This window comes from Micropterus dolomieu, linkage group LG02, assembly GCF_021292245.1.
Source record: "Micropterus dolomieu isolate WLL.071019.BEF.003 ecotype Adirondacks linkage group LG02, ASM2129224v1, whole genome shotgun sequence".
NCBI classification, from domain to species: domain Eukaryota; kingdom Metazoa; phylum Chordata; class Actinopteri; order Centrarchiformes; family Centrarchidae; genus Micropterus; species Micropterus dolomieu.
Window position 1 is genome coordinate 21,035,776 of NC_060151.1, and position 22,017 is coordinate 21,057,792.

The 22,017-nt window shown below is 41.3% G+C and overlaps 1 protein-coding gene across 2 annotated transcripts in view; it reads left to right on the plus strand.

Moving 5' to 3' along the window:
• col5a3a (collagen, type V, alpha 3a) overlaps positions 1 to 22,017 on the plus strand; it is a 48,996-nt gene that overhangs the window by 1,292 nt on the left and 25,687 nt on the right. Inside the window, exons 2-20 of one of the 2 annotated variants that reach the window (XM_046037355.1) lie at positions 7,894 to 8,061; positions 8,407 to 8,620; positions 8,982 to 9,144; positions 14,188 to 14,310; positions 15,774 to 16,178; positions 16,954 to 17,073; positions 17,185 to 17,301; positions 17,410 to 17,463; positions 17,575 to 17,616; positions 18,013 to 18,075; positions 19,169 to 19,243; positions 19,412 to 19,495; positions 19,666 to 19,722; positions 20,022 to 20,075; positions 20,201 to 20,254; positions 20,383 to 20,436; positions 21,034 to 21,087; positions 21,341 to 21,394; positions 21,940 to 21,984. In XM_046037355.1, the coding sequence (XP_045893311.1) occupies positions 7,894 to 8,061; positions 8,407 to 8,620; positions 8,982 to 9,144; positions 14,188 to 14,310; positions 15,774 to 16,178; positions 16,954 to 17,073; positions 17,185 to 17,301; positions 17,410 to 17,463; positions 17,575 to 17,616; positions 18,013 to 18,075; positions 19,169 to 19,243; positions 19,412 to 19,495; positions 19,666 to 19,722; positions 20,022 to 20,075; positions 20,201 to 20,254; positions 20,383 to 20,436; positions 21,034 to 21,087; positions 21,341 to 21,394; positions 21,940 to 21,984 (2,000 nt within the window). The remainder of the gene's footprint in view (positions 1 to 7,893; positions 8,062 to 8,406; positions 8,621 to 8,981; positions 9,145 to 14,187; positions 14,311 to 15,773; positions 16,179 to 16,953; positions 17,074 to 17,184; positions 17,302 to 17,409; positions 17,464 to 17,574; positions 17,617 to 18,012; positions 18,076 to 19,168; positions 19,244 to 19,411; positions 19,496 to 19,665; positions 19,723 to 20,021; positions 20,076 to 20,200; positions 20,255 to 20,382; positions 20,437 to 21,033; positions 21,088 to 21,340; positions 21,395 to 21,939; positions 21,985 to 22,017) is intronic. The other variant, XM_046037362.1, reaches the window with a different exon arrangement.

Below are 22,017 nucleotides of genomic sequence, written 5' to 3' on the forward strand. Positions count from 1 at the left end.
TCATTTGGCTCACTCACTGTCTGTCACCCATACATGCATTCAGGCCCTGTGGCTCTGGCCTGAGTATCTTCAACTGGCAGCAGACTATTTCCTTGCAGGTGCTGCGGTTTAGGGACTCCCTGACGGAGTGACATGCCTCAACAGCAGGAGTTAATCTTGTGGTCACCAGAAGTGCTTATAGATGTCTCATTTTCATTTGTGGCTCCACATATGCATCCACCTTATGGCTGGCAGGATGTGTTGGAATTCATTGGCTGAAATAAATTGATGGCAGGAGGAAGTGAGCCAGCTGACATACTCCCATTCAAGTGACACAGCGGAGGTGGTGTCCACTGCTCTCTAATAAGGGCCTGTGAGGTGACAGGCTGAGATGATTAAAAAGTGCATGGAACATATGGTGGTGCTGATATGGCAGTCTTAGATATGTGCACGTGTTTGGTAATGTGTTTGTGTCTCTGAGTCTGTGAGTGTTTGTGTGCGTGTGTGAATTACAGTGCAAGAATGTTTTCTCATATGCTTTGTGTGTGTTCGACAGAGATGAGAGAGTACTTTGTAGTGATGTTTGCTGACAGGAAGTGAGACATTCTTGTACATGTCTACAGTTAGTTTCAGTTAGAATCGTTTGTTCTTTTGCCTCAAAACTTTTGTTCAGTTTCCCTCTTCTTTTTTCATTTTCCTTTCAAAGTCTGGGAATAGGGAGTGTTTGTTTTTATTTTACATGCCTTATCTCTTCATTTACATCATATTTTTTGACTTGCATATGCCCCATCTCATCCTTGAATGGTTCTATGACAGAGAAGAAATTGTGCGTACATCCCCCTCACTGTGTCCCGTTTGATCCATCCTCCTTGCCAATCCTGCACCAGACTCCCAAAGGAGGACAGCCAGCCTTGTTCGCCTTTGATCTAGCTACAAATTAGTGGCAAATGAAAACAAATGAAAAAGGCAGCTGAATTTAGCAGGATAGAGAATAAGCAAATAGGAATCTTATGCCTGTTATAGCCCTAGTGTTTTCTTCTGTTATGTGAGTTTGTGTTTCTCTAATGGAAACATTAAACATCAGAAGTGTCAGAGATACTTATGTCCTAGTTGCTGATGCTGCAAGTGTCATATCAAACTGCTTCTCAGACTTTTTGATGGGGCAAACTGTTTTGGAATTCCCCCAAGTCTGTAATATGTGGAAATGATGCTTAAACACTTCATGGAGCCGGACTGCAATCTATAGTATTCAATACACATCTGGCTTCCAGAAACTCAGTAATTCCCTTCCCCTCCGGCTTCTATGGCTCTGTGTTTCTGATCACTGGATGCTTCAACAAGCTTTCTGTGGGACTAGTAGGAGATGCTTTGTGTAGAATTGGAATGAGCAGACATCAGAGGAGCTGACTTCTTTGCAGTGTCCCCTTACGTATCATCTGCCTCTTTATCCCAGTTTATGAGCCTCTGAAAAGTTTTATCATCACATGCTCGTGCACATCTTAGTAGAGGTCACAGTAGTAAGCTTTTCCTACCAAAGCCGTTTGTAGAAAACAATATGCTACCCTCAGTGACATCTTGACCTGGCTCATGTTTCAACTTATCTGAACCTGCCAAGTGTCCGTTAGCATAGACACTTAGCTGCTAAGATAGAGGGGAATGGTCTTAGTCTAGTTCCACAGAGGCCGTGTATGTAGCATGATGATTTTGCCAGCTCTGCTGTTACACTCCAAAATAGCTGCCTCAATGGTACAATGAAAGACTAAAGGACAGCTAGGGGTTGAAACTTGAATGGGCTTGGTCATGTGTATGCTTGCATATTTGTATCTAGGTAATCCTCTGTGCCTGAGGTGTTTATGCTGCATATGCACATGTGCAATACAAATTGTGTGTGTTTTAGCACCCCCCCCCCCCACCTCCCCAAGGGAGATTAGGGATTAGAAGCAGGGTCAGGCTAGGTTAAGGGCCAATGTTAGGCATGCAGTGGATGGAGATTATGGTTAGGGAGTGGATTTACTGTAGTCAAAGAACGTCCTCATAAGTATAGAAGTACAAATGTGTGTTTCCGCATGTGTTTGTGTGGAGTGCCTGTCCAGTTCGGGACCTTGAGGGGCAGATGTTTTCTCTATGGGCTAAACAGCTTTTGGCCTGTTGGCCCATCATGCTGTGAACAAACGCGGGCAGAACAAACTGTGGAGATTGAAGAATGTGGTGCTGATGTGAATTGGAAGGAAATGTGTAACCAGATTCCATTAAAATCTTGCAGCTTCAACACCAAAAGTGTAACTCACAGTGAGCATTAGCACAAACAACAGGAGACAGCCGCTGTACCATATTTAGCAGGGCACTCTGCGTGAGCAAAATTGAATAAATGTTGTCATATTTAAGAGTTATTCACCTATGATCTTAAATTGCTATTATTTTTAATGTTTGAATTGTGTATTCTCCTTTTATAGTACAACATGAGCTAGGAGATATATTAGAGGAAGAGTGGCCTGCATATGTGACTCAAATGTAATCATCAGTGCCAAAGATTTAGGCTTAGTGATATAGACACACTACCTGCATTTGTGAAATTGACAGGGGTGTTTGATATGATACATCATAAATAATACATAATAGGAATGAGAATGCACATGAACAAGAAATGGTTACAATACCTGAAACGTTTGAAACAGAAGATAAATTATTGCACACATTATTGCTTATCTGTCTGTTGCATGTAGATTTCCTGTTGCTGGTCAAGTCAGTTCCAGTCCTCCCTCTTATTGGCTATTCCCGTCTTTCAGTGACTGTGCAGTTCTGCATAAAAACTCTACAGCCACAGAATTTCTGACATGGGCCTCTGTGTTAACATGTCTTTGGTTGTCTTGTATCTCCCCACGATAATATGAATACTGATAATGTGATATTACAAATATTGTGGTATTACAGGCTACATGCTTAAAATGTACCAAAGGCTTGGTCGCTTTCATTATCACTTTCATTGTCTCTTAATAATATCTTATTAATATGGTATAATATGTTAAAAGCCATTCTCAGCAGTCGTCTACACAACCGCTGACTTGACTTGATCATAAACTCTCAGTGATAACTGAAAGCAGACCCAGCCACAAAGCACACTCGATAAATATCTCTGCCTTTCACTTTGCGTACTTCCAGGCCAACAAATGCATCTGTCTCCTTGTTACAATAAATTTACCTTTGTCATAGATATTTCTAACAGGCTCTTCCCTATTTTAATAACCCCTGTTTACAAGTAAAAGGGCAAAGTGTTTGACAGATTACATAATACAGAATACAGAACAATACAGTGATTCAGAGAGAAATTTTGACAAGGGTAGCGGTCCAAAGTGCTGTTTTTTTTCCTTCTGTGGCCGTTATAATTGAGTTACATATAAACAGTGTGTGCAGGTTATTTGGTCATACCATTGTGACTGTGTGTGCAGTCAGTGTATCAAGCTTATTTGGCTGTAATGTGTTTAAGTTTTCATCTGCTCAGAGTGTGTATTAGCTCTCCTCACCTCATAGCATTCTTGTCCACAAACAGCAGTGACCCAGACTAAAGGTCACACCCACTGCTAATTACATTAAGGGTATTCTTCACGGGGCTTGGGTGAAACTGTCAGGATTTATTCAACCACTTCCACTGGATCTGTCACCAATTTTTCATTATGAATCACTATATGTTTTACAGCTTGTCACATTTGTTTTCTGAAGAAATGCTCCAGCAATAGTAGTTTTTATGGAAAGTGTCATTTCAATAAAGAAAGATTTAAAAAGGAAGAAGAGATCCATTTAAAAGGACAATACTATACTGTCTATATATATCTGCTAGAGTTACACATGTTCAGCACATGGTCATGTATTGTCATCTTATTTATTATAGGATAAATGCATGTCTCCAAACAGTAATTCAAAGTTCAAATGTCAGTGTTTTTCCTTCACTCATTTTAGGGTGTGGTCCAAGATGCTATGGGAAATTCTCATTGCCCAGATTCATTTTGGCTTTATTTCTTGTTCAAATACCCCAGTTCCCAGGCGCAATAGTTTTTGACAGTGCAGTATTGTGTGTGTGTGTGTGAGTGGTATTTTCAGGCTGAGCTAGGAGTGTAGGTGGTGTGAGTCATAAAGAATGTCTTCGGAGACATTTGCTTGAGAAACACAGAGAACATATTATGTCCATGTATGAGTGAAGTGGCGCTGAGTTGACCATTGGGCATGGAGACTGTGTCAAGTGTCACACAGCCAGAGAAGATACACAGATGTACACTGTTCAGTGGCATTTCCAGGGGATAAAGCATGTCAGCTGGAAGGCTCAGACTGTGCCCAGCACTGCTGCTGGGCAAACATGGCTGTCTCTGAAATAAAGGCACAAGGATAAGATAAAGAAGGCAAGAGAAACTGTATGTCTATCCACATTCATATGTATATACCCCGTAATTAAATGCTGTGCAGCATGTTATCCACTACTGTTTTCTGTCGGCCCCCTCCCATGTGCTCTGACCTTTTGGTGTATTTGGAAAACACTCTGCTTCTTCAGTCCTTAGAGATTCTACGATGCTATCTGAAACATGTTGAGCAGTATATTTATGTGATGGGGACAGCATGCTGAACATACCATCAGAGTAGCCACCGGGTCACAGGTTCTGTCTATTTTTAGCCATACCAGAGTCTTTACGCACTCTCCTTAAGTTTCTCTAGAAAGAACATCATTTGACAGGTGAGGTAAGGACATAATTACCACAAAGCGTAATGAGATGCAAGCAAAGCCTGCTCAGGCAGTCAGTGCTGCAGGACAGGTAAAGAGACTGCAAGATTTGGCACAACTTAAGATGACATTATTGAATCCAAAGCGGAAAGTAGATAACTTTCTTTTATTGATTTCTGCATGGATCCAGACTTCATATGGCCACCTGCCACTAGCCTGGAGTTTTTCTCTTGACGCCAGAGTCAGGGGTGGTGGTATTGAAATGGTGAAACAGGGGATAGTAAATGGAAACTTTATGTGGGTCATTCTTTTACTCAACTAGCTTTTGATGTTGTTGCAGCAGCTATCAATATGTTTTTTCCCCCATGTCCTCCGAAGCGGCGTGGCAAACTTTTCCCGTAAATGTTTATTTTGCACACATTTGCCTACAATTCACTGTATGTTTTTCTAGCAGACCATTGTGAATGCAGTTTCTTTTTTGAGGAATTTCCGCTTGTCTCAAATTTCTCCCTTCGGCATTGTTGCACATTTTGACTGTTCTCTGTTGTCTTGAGAGTGTCAGAGGTCAACAGTCTCCTGTCAACCCATAGCTGGAACATGCTTAAAATTGGGCAGCAGTTACCTTTAAAACTCCTAGTGGTTGAGGCAGACATCAACGTAATGTGGTTCAAGGAGTGCATTCACTTATCATCTGTGGATGACTTAAAATTAAACAATTTTGCTGAAAAGTAAATTGTGTTAGTTTGTTCTGAGGCCATTTTGTCAGGTGTTGTTCCGGATGAGCTGACAGAAAACCCAAGAATCCTGTGTAATTAGACCCATGTTGCTTCAATTTAGAATATTATTCAGACTGTTCCAAACATCACTGCCTTATGACCTCTCTTCCTCCCTGTGCATGAGAGACATTCATAGAGAACTAGATACATAGACACACACTGAGAGGGAGAGAGAGAGAGAGAGAGAGAGAGAGAGAGAGAGAGAGAGAGAGAGAGAGAGAGAGTTTACTGGATCCTGGCCTTTGACTAAAACACAAACTTTCAACTTTGCTATTCCTAAGGAAATTGATTTGCTTTAAGGACTCAAACAAGGCCACAACAGAGCTACAAAGAGCTCACTTGAGATCAGACAAAGACAGAGACCCTCCTACCAATTAAATTAAATACAAACATTAAGGATTCGGAACTAGACATGATGTAAAGTGCAAAGTAAACTGTTTGACAGAAATGCAGATGCTTACGTATTTAATGAAGATTGAGCCTTTAGCTACAAGAATGAGAGAACTCCGGCTTGCTATATCTTGGTTTTTTGCTTCTGAAGTGGCAGAACGATCACGGCGTTCAAAGATTTGGCTAGCTTTTTTGACAACTTTCTTAAGGTAAATGTCATAAAGGTGAGTTTGTTGCAACCCATTCACTTTACTGGAACACTAAACCAGCATTGTCAGTCTATTTTATTTTATCAGGTAACCAAATTAGGCCAAAAGACAAAAATATTTGAATCAATAAAACACAGTGAACACCGAAAACAACTCTTTCTTTAATAAAAAACACTACTAGACTTTCTTGCACGTATGAGATACTTACAAACAATGTTAGGATAGTGCCCAACAATGTATAATCGAAAACAATGTCACTGTCCTTATTCTTGATGCAAGTGTGGTTGACTGGGCTATGACCTTTTAAAGTCAATAGCTACCTCATTTCTTGACCTTTAGTTCTTGGTTCACTGTTATGACTGCTAGGGCAGATTTGAAAGTGATCCTAAATGACTGTGTGTGGGTGAACATTTATTGCTGCCACTTGTACATAAAACAGCCTGGGGTTTCTGTTGTTAGAGGCCAGCAACTTCTGTAATTATTTAATTTACATGGCTTGTTTATTATAAAGAATTTAAGCCCTGAGGTCTTAAATACCTTTAGATCTGTACCTAATGTTTTCCATTGTTGGAGACTTGCTGTAATTCACTGCCTATTTACAGCCCTGTTGCCATTCTACGATACTGAGAGGACAAGCTCTCAAAGCGGCTTGGAATAAACGGCCTCTGCTATTCAAATAAATAATGCCGTAAAATGTAAGGCGTGTTTTTCTGCAAGCAACGTCTGGGCAACGGTAAACTCTCTCCACATGTTTAATTAACAAGGAGAATAAAAGGCGAGCTCTGTATGAGCGTCACAAGCTACAGGAGGCAATTTGGGTTTAGGATCCTCATTTCAGATGCCTGGAATGCTAAGTGCTGAGTTGCCCCGAACAGGCTCTCTCTAGCAGCTTGGGGGGAGACCGGCTGTGCATAAAACTCTGATCTGATGCCCACGGCAGCACTTTATCAACAGAACATTTAATAACATGACCAGCAGACTACAAATAAAGCACAGGCACATTGTAATGAGAGCCAACACTGGGAGAAACTCCCAGAACCTACAGGGACAATAGTTGCTGTGCACATTGCAGATAAGCATAATTTCTTACTGTATATACATGCACAACAAAACAATGTCAATCTTAAAAACTGATGACATCAGTTTTCCTGTTTGTAAAAATCAACCTGTTTCAATAACTGTCATGAGAATTCTATCGATGATTTTGACAGCTAATGAGATGAGACGTACTTTATGCCCGTGAAGTGTTCAAAATGTGATAAATGTGAAGTGGAAATATTGTTGCTCGCTGGTACAGGGTGTGCAGGTGTCAGCTGTCAGGTGTGCTGCAGTATTATGGGTTAGGCTGTGTACCACCCCTATCCTATAATAACACCCACTGAAGACTGGCCACCTGCCGCCACAACGCAGAGGAGCTTGTCTCTTCCGACTCCTAGGAAGCAGGAAGCCTCCACACTTTAAGACCATCTTCCAGCCAAACTAAACCCTGCTCTTCAGCTCGGTAACAACCAGCACTTAACAGAGCCAGACAACAAAGTGCTGTCCCACTGGCAGGGTTTAAGTGTAAGACTCTCGTGACTAAAAGCATGCTGCCGCCATCTGTCACAAGCTCCTCCCTATCATAAGTAGTTTTTATAGTTTTTCATACAACCCTACAAACAGGAATAAAGAGAAAACTCGGCATTGGCTTGTTTGAATGTAAACAATATGTTGTTTATAGAGAAAGAATCAGCTACAGTCTGTGAGCATTAAATAAAAAAACACCATATTTCTTCTATCTGCTCTATAACTATGTGCAAATGGTTAATTTTTTCTTTCTTACAATTTCCAGCTAAACCCGTGGATGTTCTGCGAGTGCTGGAGCTGTCAGAGAACATGGAGGGGGTTTCCTTGGAGGCTGGTCTATGCACCAGCAGAAGGGGCATGGAGGAGACGGACCTGGCCTACAAAATAGACAAAAAGATCCAGCTCAGTGCTCCCACCAAACGGCTCTTCCCTGGTAGTGGACATTTTTCCTACTAGACCACATACAGCATAGCCTCCAGTCCCTTGCAGCATTGAATTACTTGAAAATTTCCAAAAATGGCAAAAAGCACTCAATTGTGTCACTTTTATGAGGGAATCTTCTCTCATTAAAACCTTAAGAAGTCTGACTTTGAACTCCCTTTACTTCTCCTCATGGGTGCTCAGTGCTTTCATGGGCAATATTTTTCATCATTATTATCTGTACTCAGGTCTCACTGGCAGCGGGTGGTGCCGGCATGTTATAAAAATGTCTGCTCCCTGCTGTGTTCCCTCTCCTCTCCTCTCCTCTCCTCTCCTCTCCTCTCCTCCCTTTTTCCAGATTCCATATTTCCCGAGAATTTCTCCCTGATGGCTACTTTTCAAGCTAAAAAGGGCTCCCAGTTCTTCCTGTTCTCAGTGTATGATGACCAGGGGGTACAGCAGCTGGGGCTCGAAGTGGGCCGTTCGCCAGTCTTCCTGTATGAAGACCAGCATGGGCAGCCGACACCAGAAATGTACCCAATCTTCAGGAAGATCAACCTGGCTGATGGAAAGTGGGTAGTTTGAGGGCATGTAACTTCTCCATTAGAGTAGATATTAATGAAATATCTGCCCTTCTATTGATTTGACAGAACGCTGTATCTGATGTGGAAAAGAAATAAGATGTAGAGCGCTTGCTTCAGTGATTTGACTTGATCAAAGGAGTTAAAGAAATCAATCCTTCACAGTCTCATGCTCAAGGGCACTTGTGTTTTTGCTTGACTTGATAGAGGTGTGAAACAGCTTTTTGCATTGCTGACTCTGCTGGGCAACAGACTTGTCTTCAGACACAAAATACTTTGACTACCACATTTTCGCAAAAGCTCCCTCCAAGGCTCAACCCTGTTAATTCTCACTCTCTCTTTGTTCTTTCAGATGGCACAGAATAGCCTACAGTGTGCAGGAAAAGTCTGTGACTCTCTACTTGGACTGCCAGAGGGTAGAGACCCTGGATCTGCTGCGAGGGGACAATGCTGTAGTCAGCACAGATGGTGTCACTGTGTTTGGGACTCGGCTGCTGGACGAAGATGTGTTTGAGGTAGGACAAAATCAAAGTGTAGGGACCTCTCAAAGCATATGATAATAATAATAAATATGTTTTACATTGGTATCGTACTGTTAAATGTTCCTATTTCAAAAATACAGTATTGTTTGTATTTAGCCAATATTTCCACAGGTCTGGATGGGCGGTTAATAAGAAGACAGAGTCAGTCAGAGTCAGGATTATGTGAACTTTGTGTTGTTACTAAGTATTTTTTTTGGGGGGGGGGGGCTGTGACCTTTGTATCACTTTTTTTCTCATTCACTTTTTTGATAAGCCTCTTTCTCATAGTTCTTCACGTTCAACAAAAGTCAGTGTGTTTTATCCATGCTGCTGCTGACTGGAACATTTCAATAGCTTGTTGAGTAAAGTCACAAGGATTTGGATAGTTTGTTTGCAGATTAGATAACCTCTTCATGCTAAACCAATGGCCAAGCATTGTTCATATCCACTTTGTTTAAGATAAATTATTGTCAAGATCTTAAACATACCAAATATGTTAGGACTAATTTTGCATTAAAATGCAAATGGGGTATGAATAGTTTCCTTTATAACTTATATATATATTTGTTATATATTGCATTTCATGTATACAGTATGATACAATAGACAGTTGTGTCTGTGAAATGGTGGGATCGGGGTTCTCTTGTCAATCAAGAGCTGCAGGAACAAGCAGTGTGGAGGGAAATAGATGCTGGGGAGGAGGAGGGGATATTCTGTTCAGACATGTCCAACCTCATCCTTTCCATTGTACAGCCAAGAAATTACACATTCTCTTCGCTTTTTGGATTTGGATGGTCACTAAAGATCTGTTGGCTATAAATGTGCTCAAGTGAGTCGGAATGACCAGTCATGCATTTGCGCATGTGTAGGACTGGGTATCAGTACTTGATAGCTTTAAGGTATCGACCGAAATTACCCATTACCAAGTAGTAGTAGTAGTTGTAGTACTTCTGCATGCAATCCTTTTGGTAACCAGATCTGGAAAAAAACTGACTATTTGTATGGTTTTGCTTGCAGCCAATCACCGCAAGTGTTCTTCAATTTAATGCGACGTGCGATTTGCCCACTACCGCAGCAACTACAATTCATACAGTCCATGGTAAAATCGAGTGCATTGTATTTGACGGAGTTGGCAGTTCAGTGTGCTGGGATACCACAAAAACGCTCGAAAGTATGGTTATACTACACACTGATACACGATACACTGATACATGTCTGATAAAAAAGAAATGCATAAATGCGGCAAGATTATTACAGGAAAAACTGGGACTATGAGTAACATGATAAAGCTTCTCATCACGTAATCAGCCAGGAAATAATAATAATAATAATAATAATCTTTATTTGTAGAGCACTTTTCAAAAACAAGTTACAAAGTGCTTTAACAAGTGTAAAGACAATAATACCCAAAAAACAATAATACAAAAACAATACAAGATAAAGAAAAGAAAAGACTAAAACGTTTAAGATAAATATAAAATTAGTAAAGAGCAGGCCTTGGCCCAGAGACATGCTAATATTTCTTAAAAAGAACATTTAAGGATTAACTGTAACTAACATGTGTATTCTGGTCATGTCTCATCCTCTTGCAGTTTGTTGTGTCTACACATGTGGGGATTACTGAGTAGCAGGAGTTGTGTATCACAGATAAAGTAATGCTCATCAAAGTCATTCCAAATTGTGTCTGCCTTAAACATTTGGTAATTTGATCCCTTTTGAAGTTGAAGTACACATCTTTAGTTAAGAGCTTTCAAATATATTCGTCCACATATGTTGAGGAAAATGGAGGAGCAAGAAGATTGAAATTAAGCTCTAGGATGGGTTCCAAGTCCTCATTTTCTCTGCAGTAACCTTTATTGTCATAAGTCATTCTTTGTGCTTCCCATGACAATATGCAACCCATGCTCCATTGTCATTCCCAAGAGGCTCCACTCTAAATCTCTTGCCCACAGCATGAAATAGAGATCAGCTCAAGCCCCTTCCCCTGCCATGTCCCCGGGGCTCTGTATCTGTTCAGCAATGGAACAAGAAAGACAAGGAAAGATAGACAGTGGTATAAGGTACAGTCAAGCTCAGAGAAATGATAATTCCCAACCCTCTTTACCCTCAAGAATACTCCACAGTCTGCAAAGGGGAACATACTGTTAAATTTTAAGAAAATATAGAAGGGTTGTTATCACTCCCTATTGGCCTAATAGACAGCATCCTGCACTTTCACCAGTAGAAAAACAAATGTCCTTGGTCCTGACAAGTGAACACTTACTGCCTTTGCGTTTTGCACGTGTAGTCAATAACTACCTTCCTAACCTTGTCCACATATTAACTTTACATTTCCTAAACCCTAACTTGACCTCAGTCACCTCTTTCATGCTGAAGCTACTCTCTGCTCACTTCCTACCCTTCCCTCTCAGACACTGAGAGTTTTTGAATTTGTTTATATCCCACTTCAGTTAAGAAATGTGTCTCCTTGTGGGCTCTATAAATTTCCCTTTTCATAAATAATGGAGACCATTTAATCTTTGGCCTTACTCCAAAAACACTCCCATGCTCTTATTTATCATCCAATGTGATGAGTTATGATGATGATACAGTATTTGTGGTGATGACTAATACCCTTCAGACTATCAGATCCATGCTTTTGTCCAATCCATGCACTTTTGTGGTCATTGTGAATGTGTATGAAAGTTTGCACTTAATTGAATCTAGAATTAAAAACTTAATATCATGTTTTCAATGTGTACATGTACAGTATATATTCACAGCCAAGTATGTATGTCTGGCAGTGCATATTTAAGCATCAGTGTTGTACACCTCGGGTGAGGCTGGTACCAGGGGAGGAAAAATTAAGCAGGCTGACCTTTGGGCTTCTGTTCCCAGGCCCTGATTCTGGGGGAGGAGGCCAGTGTTCCGGCCCAGTTCTCCCAGCGTGGGAGCTCAGCGTGAGAGCATAGGGACTGTGGTCAGCCACTAATGTTTCTATTGCTTCCAGATTGTCTACAAATGACTACAGAAGTTTGGTGTTCAAACTCAACTCTGCTTGCATCTGCAGTAAAGCAAACATCAAACTGTCCACAAGTCTGGTTGTGCTCCTTCTTGGCCTCTGTGTGCCCTGTGTATGTGCCTCCAACACGCTGACTGCTTTGATAAGATCCAGCCCAGCGTTTATTTGTTAGGAAATTCAGATCCTTTCTGTCTCGATTAGTACCGGAAATAAGAAACGTTTTTGGCTCACTGTTATAGGCATGTTGAAACCATGACTTGTCAAGCATATCATTAAAGAGCAGCTTTTTTGAATGCTTAGCAACCCCATCGATTTACCACACAAATCGAAGCAGCACATTAAATCAGTCAAAGTCTGTTTAAGTCATATTTTGTCTTGATGATAATTATATCTGATGGTGGTCAGATGTTTCTGGTTAGTCATGAGCATCTTCTGAACTTTAAGCAAATGAGGGGCATCAAAATGCTGTTTCATTACGGTGAGCTTATTTGTAATAAACTTTTAGTTGCTTCTTCACCCACACGGAGGTTGTGACTCACACAAGAATGCAATATATTTTTTAGAGACTGAGATCTGATTAAGGCACTGCAGCACCTCATATACAGTCTAGTTAGTTGTGATTTGGTGAAGCAGTATGACTCTTAGCTTGCTGGCACCACAAATCTTTTTGCAAACAGTAGGGGAAAGCAAGGAGGTCACTCTCTGAAACACTAATGAACCTTTGCCAGCAGAGCCATGTGTGACCTCATGCAGGATGTTAGAGAGCCATCAGAAATGTGTGGGTCCAGTGGATATGTTTTTCTTTTCAGCACGTCCTCACACGTCCTCTTCAGATGTCCTTTCCATGTCTAAATGGAGAATGGCAGAGCATGCATGATTTTGGGCAACACTTTACTCGCTGTGTATTTCTAGAGGAGAGAGCCCCTGCTAGGCAAGAAAAACAGCAAAACTTCTCTGTGAAAGTGTTGCCTTTGATCTTAAATTGAGATTGGATTAGATTGGATTAACTCCCTGTTGCCTTTCTCTCTCGCTCTTTCTTTCTGTCTCTCACCTTAGAGTGCAATCATTTCCTTTGCTTGACACTGGCTTTTGGCCAAAACAGAAAGAAAAAAAAAGGATAAGCGGATAACAACTCCTTTCATGTTTGATGTATTTGATGCTTTGACAGTCTTTTCCTAGGTTTACAGTTTTGTGTGTGGTGATCAAGACTTTGCCTTGACATGCAGTGCTGATAAGGCATGATTTTAGCTGTATTGGACTATAATTACCACAACATCATGCAGTTAATCTGATTTGATTAATCACAAATGGCAATTTGCAATGGCCTGTCATTAACATAGATTTGTACACTGTTCCATGGGGCTGCCTGCATTTTGTTTATGAATTACTTTATGACTTGAGTCTCAGAAAGAATTCGCACTGCAGCTCACAGTTATTTTCGCTAATTCATCTTTTGGATATATTTATTTTATTCATTATTCAACCTAAAAAAGTCAAAAATTATGACAAATGCAAATCAAAATTTATTTGAGCCAAAATGGTTAATTTAGCTAATATTGTTGCCTAGACTAATACTATTTTTTAATAGTAATATGCAACAGAGAAAAGCATTCTTAAACCATTGTGTTTGGTATTTTACTGTCAAAGTTGCACTTTAATATGTCCATTGACAAGTTAGTTCAGCACTACAAAACATTATGTAATAATATAATGTAGACAGAAGACAAGAGTGATGTTGAGTGTAAGGCCATTTAAGCCAACAGAGGCCTTGGTCCCTCCTGAGGTTAACACAGAAGTCAATAGTCACAATAGTCAGTAGAAATTGTACCAGTAATGACTGATGATTATGCTACTGTATTATACTGTACATCTACGTCCGTTTTGTTGTTCTCATAGTGCTTGTGGCATTGTGGTTACAGCTTCAGTCTTCTGCTGGTCCTTGAATTATCTCTACACTGTTCAGTAGCAGCTGCCTATCCTGTAGACCTGGCTTTACATCATGTCTGTCTTTCTGTCTGCTTTCTGGTTTATTTCAGGGAGATATTCAGCAACTACTGATTCTGGAGGACCCCCAGGCTGCTGCCAACTACTGTATAAACTACATACCAGACTGTGACTCTGGTTTGCCCTACATCAGCCAATCCCTGGAACTGCAGGAGGTCAGTACTGCCACCCACAGGAGACCATTCCTACTGGAAAACCCCACGCAAATCTTCGAACAGTTATTCAACAGTTGAAACAATGAATTATAGCTTTAGCCCTCTCAATTAACTGCAGAGACACGGCTTGCATTTTTACACAACACAGTTCATTCATTCTTATTTTTTCTAGCACGTGTTAAAACATCATTCATGTCCTTCTGGCTGCTAAAGTTGGCTTGCAGAAGCACTTCACAGCTAGCCAGTACAAGGAGTAGAAGCATGTCTATCAATAGACCTATGTGTCTCCAAGACTCGTATGATTTATAAGCAGACAACAGCCCCAGCCTAGAAGCAAATGTAATGAGTGTTTGAAGAAGAGACTTGAGAAATTAAGACAGAATAGGCCATCAGTCAAAGGAGAAGTCTCTTCTTTCAAATGCAGCCAGCAGTGGATTTCTTAAGGTCAGGTGTTCCTTGGCAAGGGACACACACACATACACACACACACACACACACACACACACAGCCAGGAGCTGATAACTCAAACATGATATAATATCTCTTCCCCTCCTCAAGGCGTGCATAAAAAAATGAATCAATCATGGATATGAATTACGGTATATTTCTTTGGCTGTGTGTGAAAGATAGAGATAAGTAGGGAGGAGGCAGCCAGAGGAATAGAGACAGAGAGATGTGAGTGTGTATGTGTGTGTGTGTGTGTGTGTGTGTGTGTGTGTTTGTGTATGTGTCTGGGCTTCAAGGAATCCACAGTTTTAACTGAACACTTAAATGTCTTATATATGTGGCTATTTCTTTAGGTGCATGCCATGTGCATACACTCATGATCGTGCACACCTGTGTGTCTGCACGCAAAAATATGCGCCTGGTCACTGATAATGCTCCAGAGATGGTTCATTAATGGTATGAGGCCATTTCGATCCAGCTGGCTTTTATAGAACTACAGCTGAGCAATGAGCTCTGAATCCAGAACATGTCAACATCTGTCACCCCACTGACCTACTTCCCAACATTCTCCCATACACACTGCCCTTGTTTACAAGTGGATCTAAATCACATCACTGATGTTATTCACAGACTGGGCCTTTAGCTTCTTTTCAGGCAGAGGCCATTGAAATTACTGACATGCAATGAAAATCACTCTGGAGGATGACACAGCCCATATTTGCTGACTTGCCAGAGCACACTAAGAATCATAGACATGGTGACCCCTGACCACACAAGCAAATATGTCTTCTGCTTTGACTAAGAGGAAACAACTTTACATTTATTTGTCCCTACTCACTTCATGTTTGCTTTAGGTTTTTTTACTAGCTCAGTGGGAGTCACAGTAGGACCTGTATGCATTGCTTTACTTTACTGTTGCAGGCTATTTCCTTTGTTGTATTTTCATTCACAACAGTGTTTGTTTTTTCTCCATCCTCCACCTGTGCCGTCATCTTGCGTTCCCTTTTTCATAAAAGAACTCTCAACTTGGGTCTGATGCCATGATGCAAAGTGACCAGCCGGATGAACCAAAGGAGCACTCTAAAAAGGACAGGAAAGGCAAAAAGAACAAAAAGAAGAGGGACAAGGGCTCTAAAGGCAAACGCAAAGGCAAGGGCAAGAAGGGATCCAGAAAGAAAAAACATGAGGAGGGTCTTGAGGATGGCTTCCTCAGAGTGTCCACAGCACTGCCTGAGTATCTATCCCAAGAACCTTTTCAGCCCACAGTGATGCCAGAAACTAAGAGCACCCTAGACACTGTCACCCCCACTGAAGTCTTCGACAAGACCCTCATTGAGATGCCCACACATGAACCTGACTCTACAACTGAGGCCCCCACTGTGGTGTCCAGTGCATTGCCTGAATCAGAGGTTACTGAGGAGGTAGACAAGTTTAACTGTAGATGCTGTCCACCCCAAACCCCTCCTGCCATTTGCAGTGCTAACCAATCACTCCCCTAATACCTCCTAACCATAGAGAACACCGCTTCCCTCTCCAGTTGCTTATCACCAACACCACTAACCAGCACCATCCTAATCATCACCTCCTTGACATCCCTTCCAGAAAACATGTAGAACATGCAGTAGTACATGCATACCATATCTGAAAAACATGGTATTCATGGTACATACAGTATATGTCTTCCTAATGCAAAACCTACAGAATGAGAATTGGTTCATTCAAGATGAATATTGTGCTTGGATGTCGTCTAAATCATTTGAATCATATTGCACATACTGTTATGAATATGTCACAACAACTGTGTATAATTGTTCATTTTTAAAAACAAAAGTTCCACAGCAACAAACAAGGAATGTCTCTGTATGTCTCCTTCGTGTTTGTTATTTGATAATTTTCTATGTAAACTAATTGTTCATAATCACGCTGGTTCTGGAGCTGTTGCAGTCTCTGCCATGCTGCCACATGAATCTGATGTCATCCATCAGCTAATTACACTCCAGCATTGTAATTAACTGCACACCTGTTAACCTGTAACCCGGATAATCAACACTCCCAGAAATCCACTTGTTTTGCTAACATTCATAACGTACTTTACCAAATGTTCTTTTGTTTGGAAGCACTGGGTGCTAATGAGAAATGGTCATTGCCCCCTGCATCTTTGCAATGACTCATTTAAGCCCATGTGTTGGCCTGCAGGAGGGCAAGCCAGTGAAGAAGCCACTAGTGGAGGAGTATGGAGATGACCTTTATGGAGACATCTATGATGATCTCCCAGTTTCCACGGTAACAGTGGGTCCAAATGTTACTGAATATGAGGTAGGTTAAATGCAAACACAAGAAATGTCTTCACCTCAGCATGAAAAAACTGAGAGGTTATTATTGTATTCACTACACCTGTCCCTAATGGAGTTGTTCATTCATTCACAGATTCTTGAATATGAAGATTACAAGAATAACACAGAGTCAGATTATGAAGAGTATGAAACATACGAGGACGGCTATGACTTTGCAGAGCGGGAAAGGGCAGAGACGTGGGACAGAGAGGTAAGTCTCAACGTTAACTCATAAATCAAGTGAGTGGTCACATCTTTAAATGCCTGGGTCAAGTGATTTCTAACAAACCACATGTATTTATCTGTTTCTCCTCCTCAGGCTAGCCTCAGAGGAGAGAAAGGCCAGAAGGGAGAGCCAGCTATTATGGAACCAGTGAGCTGCTAGAGGCATTCAATGAATAGTCTAGTAGCTTTAGTTATGAGCATGGGAATGAGTTGATACTCTCCTAACGTACATTTAATTCTATCTGTGCTTGTTTTGTAGGGTACATTAGTGGATGGACCCCCAGGTCTACCAGGGCCACAGGTAAGCGATTGTGTCAATTGTAATTGTACAGGATGTGGCATAACGTAACGTAAGCAGGAATCCTCCAGATGTGGTGCAAAATGTTGAGAATTTTGGATTCTAGCCATCAGGATGCAACTGTGGTGTTTCCAAGAAATCACCCCTGCACTACAATGCAATGCAAGATGACACTTTGTGAAAGCCTGATGATATTTTGCACATCATGAAGCTTCATCATCATCATGATAAAGAAGTTAAAACAGCCTGATTCAAAACTACATAAAGAAATAAAAAGGGAGTATTGTCAACCATTTGGAGGAGTTAGAATATGATGTAAAAGAAGATAATTTTGTTGAAAACCAAGCCACAGTAGGGCAATGTTCTTTGATGTTTGTGGTGTGAATGCATCCTTCACAGGGGCTCGCTGGCCCAGCTGGACCAACAGGCCCTCCAGGACCCAGAGGAGATCCTGGTGAATTGGTGAGTTTGGATTAGGCCTGGAACTGGGCCCACTGGGTTAGTTTGACCCCAGTTTGACCCTTTCACCTGTGGGACAGAGCTGTGGGTTCAACTGTGATCTCACATTGAAACATGTCCTTGGGATTACAATGTCCTGGTTCAGTCCTGAACTGAACCTCATGGACTTCAGGGACTGATGTTGACTCACACATTTGACCTGATTTTCTTTTGTGTGTTTGTGTGTGTGTGTGTGTGAGAGAGAGAGAGAGAGATTGCTTGAATAAGTTTATTTCTCCATGATTCATCACACTGACAGATGCTCTGTCATTCCACAGTTGATGATGGTTTTTATCGTTTTGCTTTGCAAAGATGTTGATGGCCCCCCCTTGCTTGCATTTAGTAGCTATAACAGGTTCAGCCCACACTACAACCAAACCTATATTTTAATACCCAAAGATGAAATCTGAAGAGATGCTCCAGTGGTGGATATCACTGAATCTAGCACTGATACCAATAAGTATGGAATGGATTAAAAGATGCAATATATCTACAAATAATCTCTTTAGCCATGGCATTAAAAAGACATGAATATGAATCACCATCATGTTTTACTCTAAAAATTCACTGAGACAGAAGACTATAGTCTTATTTATGCATTATGTACTGTGTCCTACCATAGCTTCATTTATAAATATTAATTTATAAATTAAATTAATCTCCATTGCTGCTCTTCTTGTGAAGCCACTTATTTGAGTAGCAAGAAAATAACCCTTCATTCAAAAACTATCATATCAAATTTATTTTAATCACTAGTAGAGGAATATATCTCATCAATTAAACATTACATAACTTTAACTGCAATCTGATTAACACAATGTTGCCACATTCAGAGTCAATGCTACATTAAATGACTTGTTAAAATGGATATTTACAGTGTGTGTGTGACATTCCTTGCAGAAAGGTTTTTTTTAATTTTTTACAGTGATTAGATTGCAGGGCTGTTATCTCTCTTTTCTCTCTCTCTCTTTCACACACACACACACACACACACACACACACACACACACACACACCTCAAACGCACAGTAGCCAATGCTTCCATTTTCTTTTTCAGGGTCCCCCAGGACGACCTGGCCTTTCTGGGGTTGATGGGATTCCAGGTCCTCCAGGAACACTATTGATGCTACCGGTAAGACCTCATGCTTGTTCACGGACATGCAAGCAAACACACACAAAGCACATCTTTTGCCAGTGTGGAGTGGTGGCATGACCACAAGGGGGGGCTGTGTGATTGAACTTCATTTACATTTGGGGAATCCTGTAGTGGGAGCTGATTCCTCTTTTTCATTGCCTCCAGTTCCAGTATGGAGGTGAGTCCCAGAAGGGACCAGTGGTGTCTCCCCAGGAAGCGCAGGCACAGGCTATCCTGCAACAGACCAAGGTATACTTCACAAAAACTTGTATTTCTGTGTCACGATGACATGTTACAACATTGGTGACTGTTGACCTTTGCATTTTATGCTGTATGATGACCAATTCATTGCATATTAAAAGTCAAAAGGTACTTTGTACAGCATACATACAAACCACCCAGTTGTGTTTTTCTTCCAGCTGTCACTGAAGGGACCTCCAGGTCCAATGGGTCTTACAGGGAGACCAGGCCCACTGGTAAGGCACTCCTCTGACCTTGACCATCAAACCTCAAGGGCTCCTGCAACCTTTTACCTTAACTTCACGTTCTGTCTCACCGAGCGCAAGTGCTTCTCTCTCCTTCCCATCTCAACCTCATCATTATGCATGCTCAGTACATTCAAATTGCGGTGATTGTGAAATCACTGCAGGGTTGCAAAAATGAACAGATGTTTAAGATGATTTGGTCTTAGCTCATTTGTATTTTGTTTATTTGCTGCTAAATTGCTCCTCCACATCATTCCATGCTGAAATAAGTTCTTGTGTTTGTTTTGCAGGGTGTTACAGGTCCAAAAGGGTTCAAAGGAGACAGCGGGGACAGCGGCCCTACTGTAAGACCAGACATTATTTTTACCTCATTACCGCCTTCCATCATACCACGCTGTGTTTTTTGTCACACTATTCATTCTTTGTCACAGTTTTTCCATTTGTCTTGCTCTCTTCCTTTCTCGTGTAGGGACCGCAGGGGTTGCCAGGCCCTCCAGGAATTAATGGAAAGCCAGGAAAGAGGGTGAGAGATCTTGAGTAGTGCAGGTTTCCACACTAAAAACCTCTGTATCTGCAGCTTGTGTTAAACGCATGCTGTGCCTTATGTACTACAAAGCAAAACCTATTTTAACTGGACTGTGTATCTCTTAGGGGCATGCAGGAGTGGACGGAGGTCGTGGAGCTCCAGGTGAAACAGGCTCTAAGGTAAGCTCGTTGAGATCTTACTGCATGGGGTTTTGTTTACATCCTTACTGCGTTTATGGACACTAGCTGAGGTTAATAGTTGTGTGACTGCTACATTGTCAGTTGTTAGACCCTATAACCAATGTTTGGTATTTGAAGTTCCAGTTAGTTCAGTTTCTTGTTTCCATGAACATAATACCTAGCGTGTTTAGGCAGCAAGGTCTTGTACGATAACAAAGTATCTCCACTTGCAAGTGTAAGCCTTTAGGTATCCAGCAGCCCACAGCTTTTTGTATGTATTGACAACGAGGCAACTCAATACCTAACAGCTGCAGGAAGAGCTTAGTAAATAAATCAGGCTCCCTTGATGCCAGGTCTGACAGAACAGCAGAGTCTTTATCAGTCAAAGCAGCATTTTTAGCAGACCTAGAGCTAATCTGAAAGCTCCCTCTCCCCAACACATACTCAGAGCAGATGGGAGGCTCTGCCAGGGGAGACTTTCAGTACAATTCTGCTAATGTTTACACATTACCGTATGTGTGTGTGTGTGTGTGTGTGTGTGTGTGTGTGTGTGTGTGTCTCAGGGTTTAATGCATTTGCTTCTCTATTACTTTTCAGGGTGACAGGGGTTTTGACGGCCTGCCAGGTCTCCCAGGAAACAAAGGGCATAGAGTGAGTTAGGTTTGGTAGTTTAACATTGCCACTGTATTCATTTAGTCATGCAGACACTTACATGCCAGCACGACATGCTTGAATAACTTACACATCATATGGCAGATGTTTATTTGCATATTATGATCATGATGATTGTTGTGATTTCTGTGATAACAGTATACACTAAGAAGCATCTGCTTGATGCTGCTCTGCTATAAACAGAACAGTCCTAAATATCTTGAGGCTTGTCGTTAATGCTTTTATCTTGTAGGGGGACAGAGGAAAGCCTGGCCCCCATGGGCCTGTTGGACAGCCGGGAGAAAAGGTGAGTGCACGGTACTTACAAGAATACAGATTTGACTTGCAACAGAAAAGACATCCTGCAGCAGTGCTTTGTTTTTCTTATTTTTACCCTCATCATAGGTTAAAAGGGAAAGATCAATGAATCAGTTCTACAAACCATTTAGATGGTAAAGCACCACAGATCAAAGCAGGCTTTACTGAAATGAAGTCATAAACTCCTGAATTTTTTAATTCCACTATGCTCGCCCGAGTTCATTCAGTAGCAAGGTTTGCAAAAGACATGAAAGCTATGTACTGCATCCCTAACATAGAATTTAAAATATGAAAGATAGAAGCTCTGTCAAGATAGTATCTATCCATGCAGGCGGGTGGGTGAAGTTTGAGAGAGTGGTCTATTAGTCTTTGCTCAAAGATAGTTGAGCCTTATCTGTCAGGCAGTGAATTTCTTTAATAAGCTATTTTCACAGATTATGTCTGTGGGGATATAAATGGATCCACGCCTGAGGTTGACTCAGAGAGGTGCATGAGATGTATGTGTTGAATCTGTTTCCGTCTCTGTTATTTTAGGGAGCTGATGGACCTGTGGGGCCAAGAGGGCAACCAGGAGAACCTGTGAGTAACCACATCTAGACGGATATGATGCTC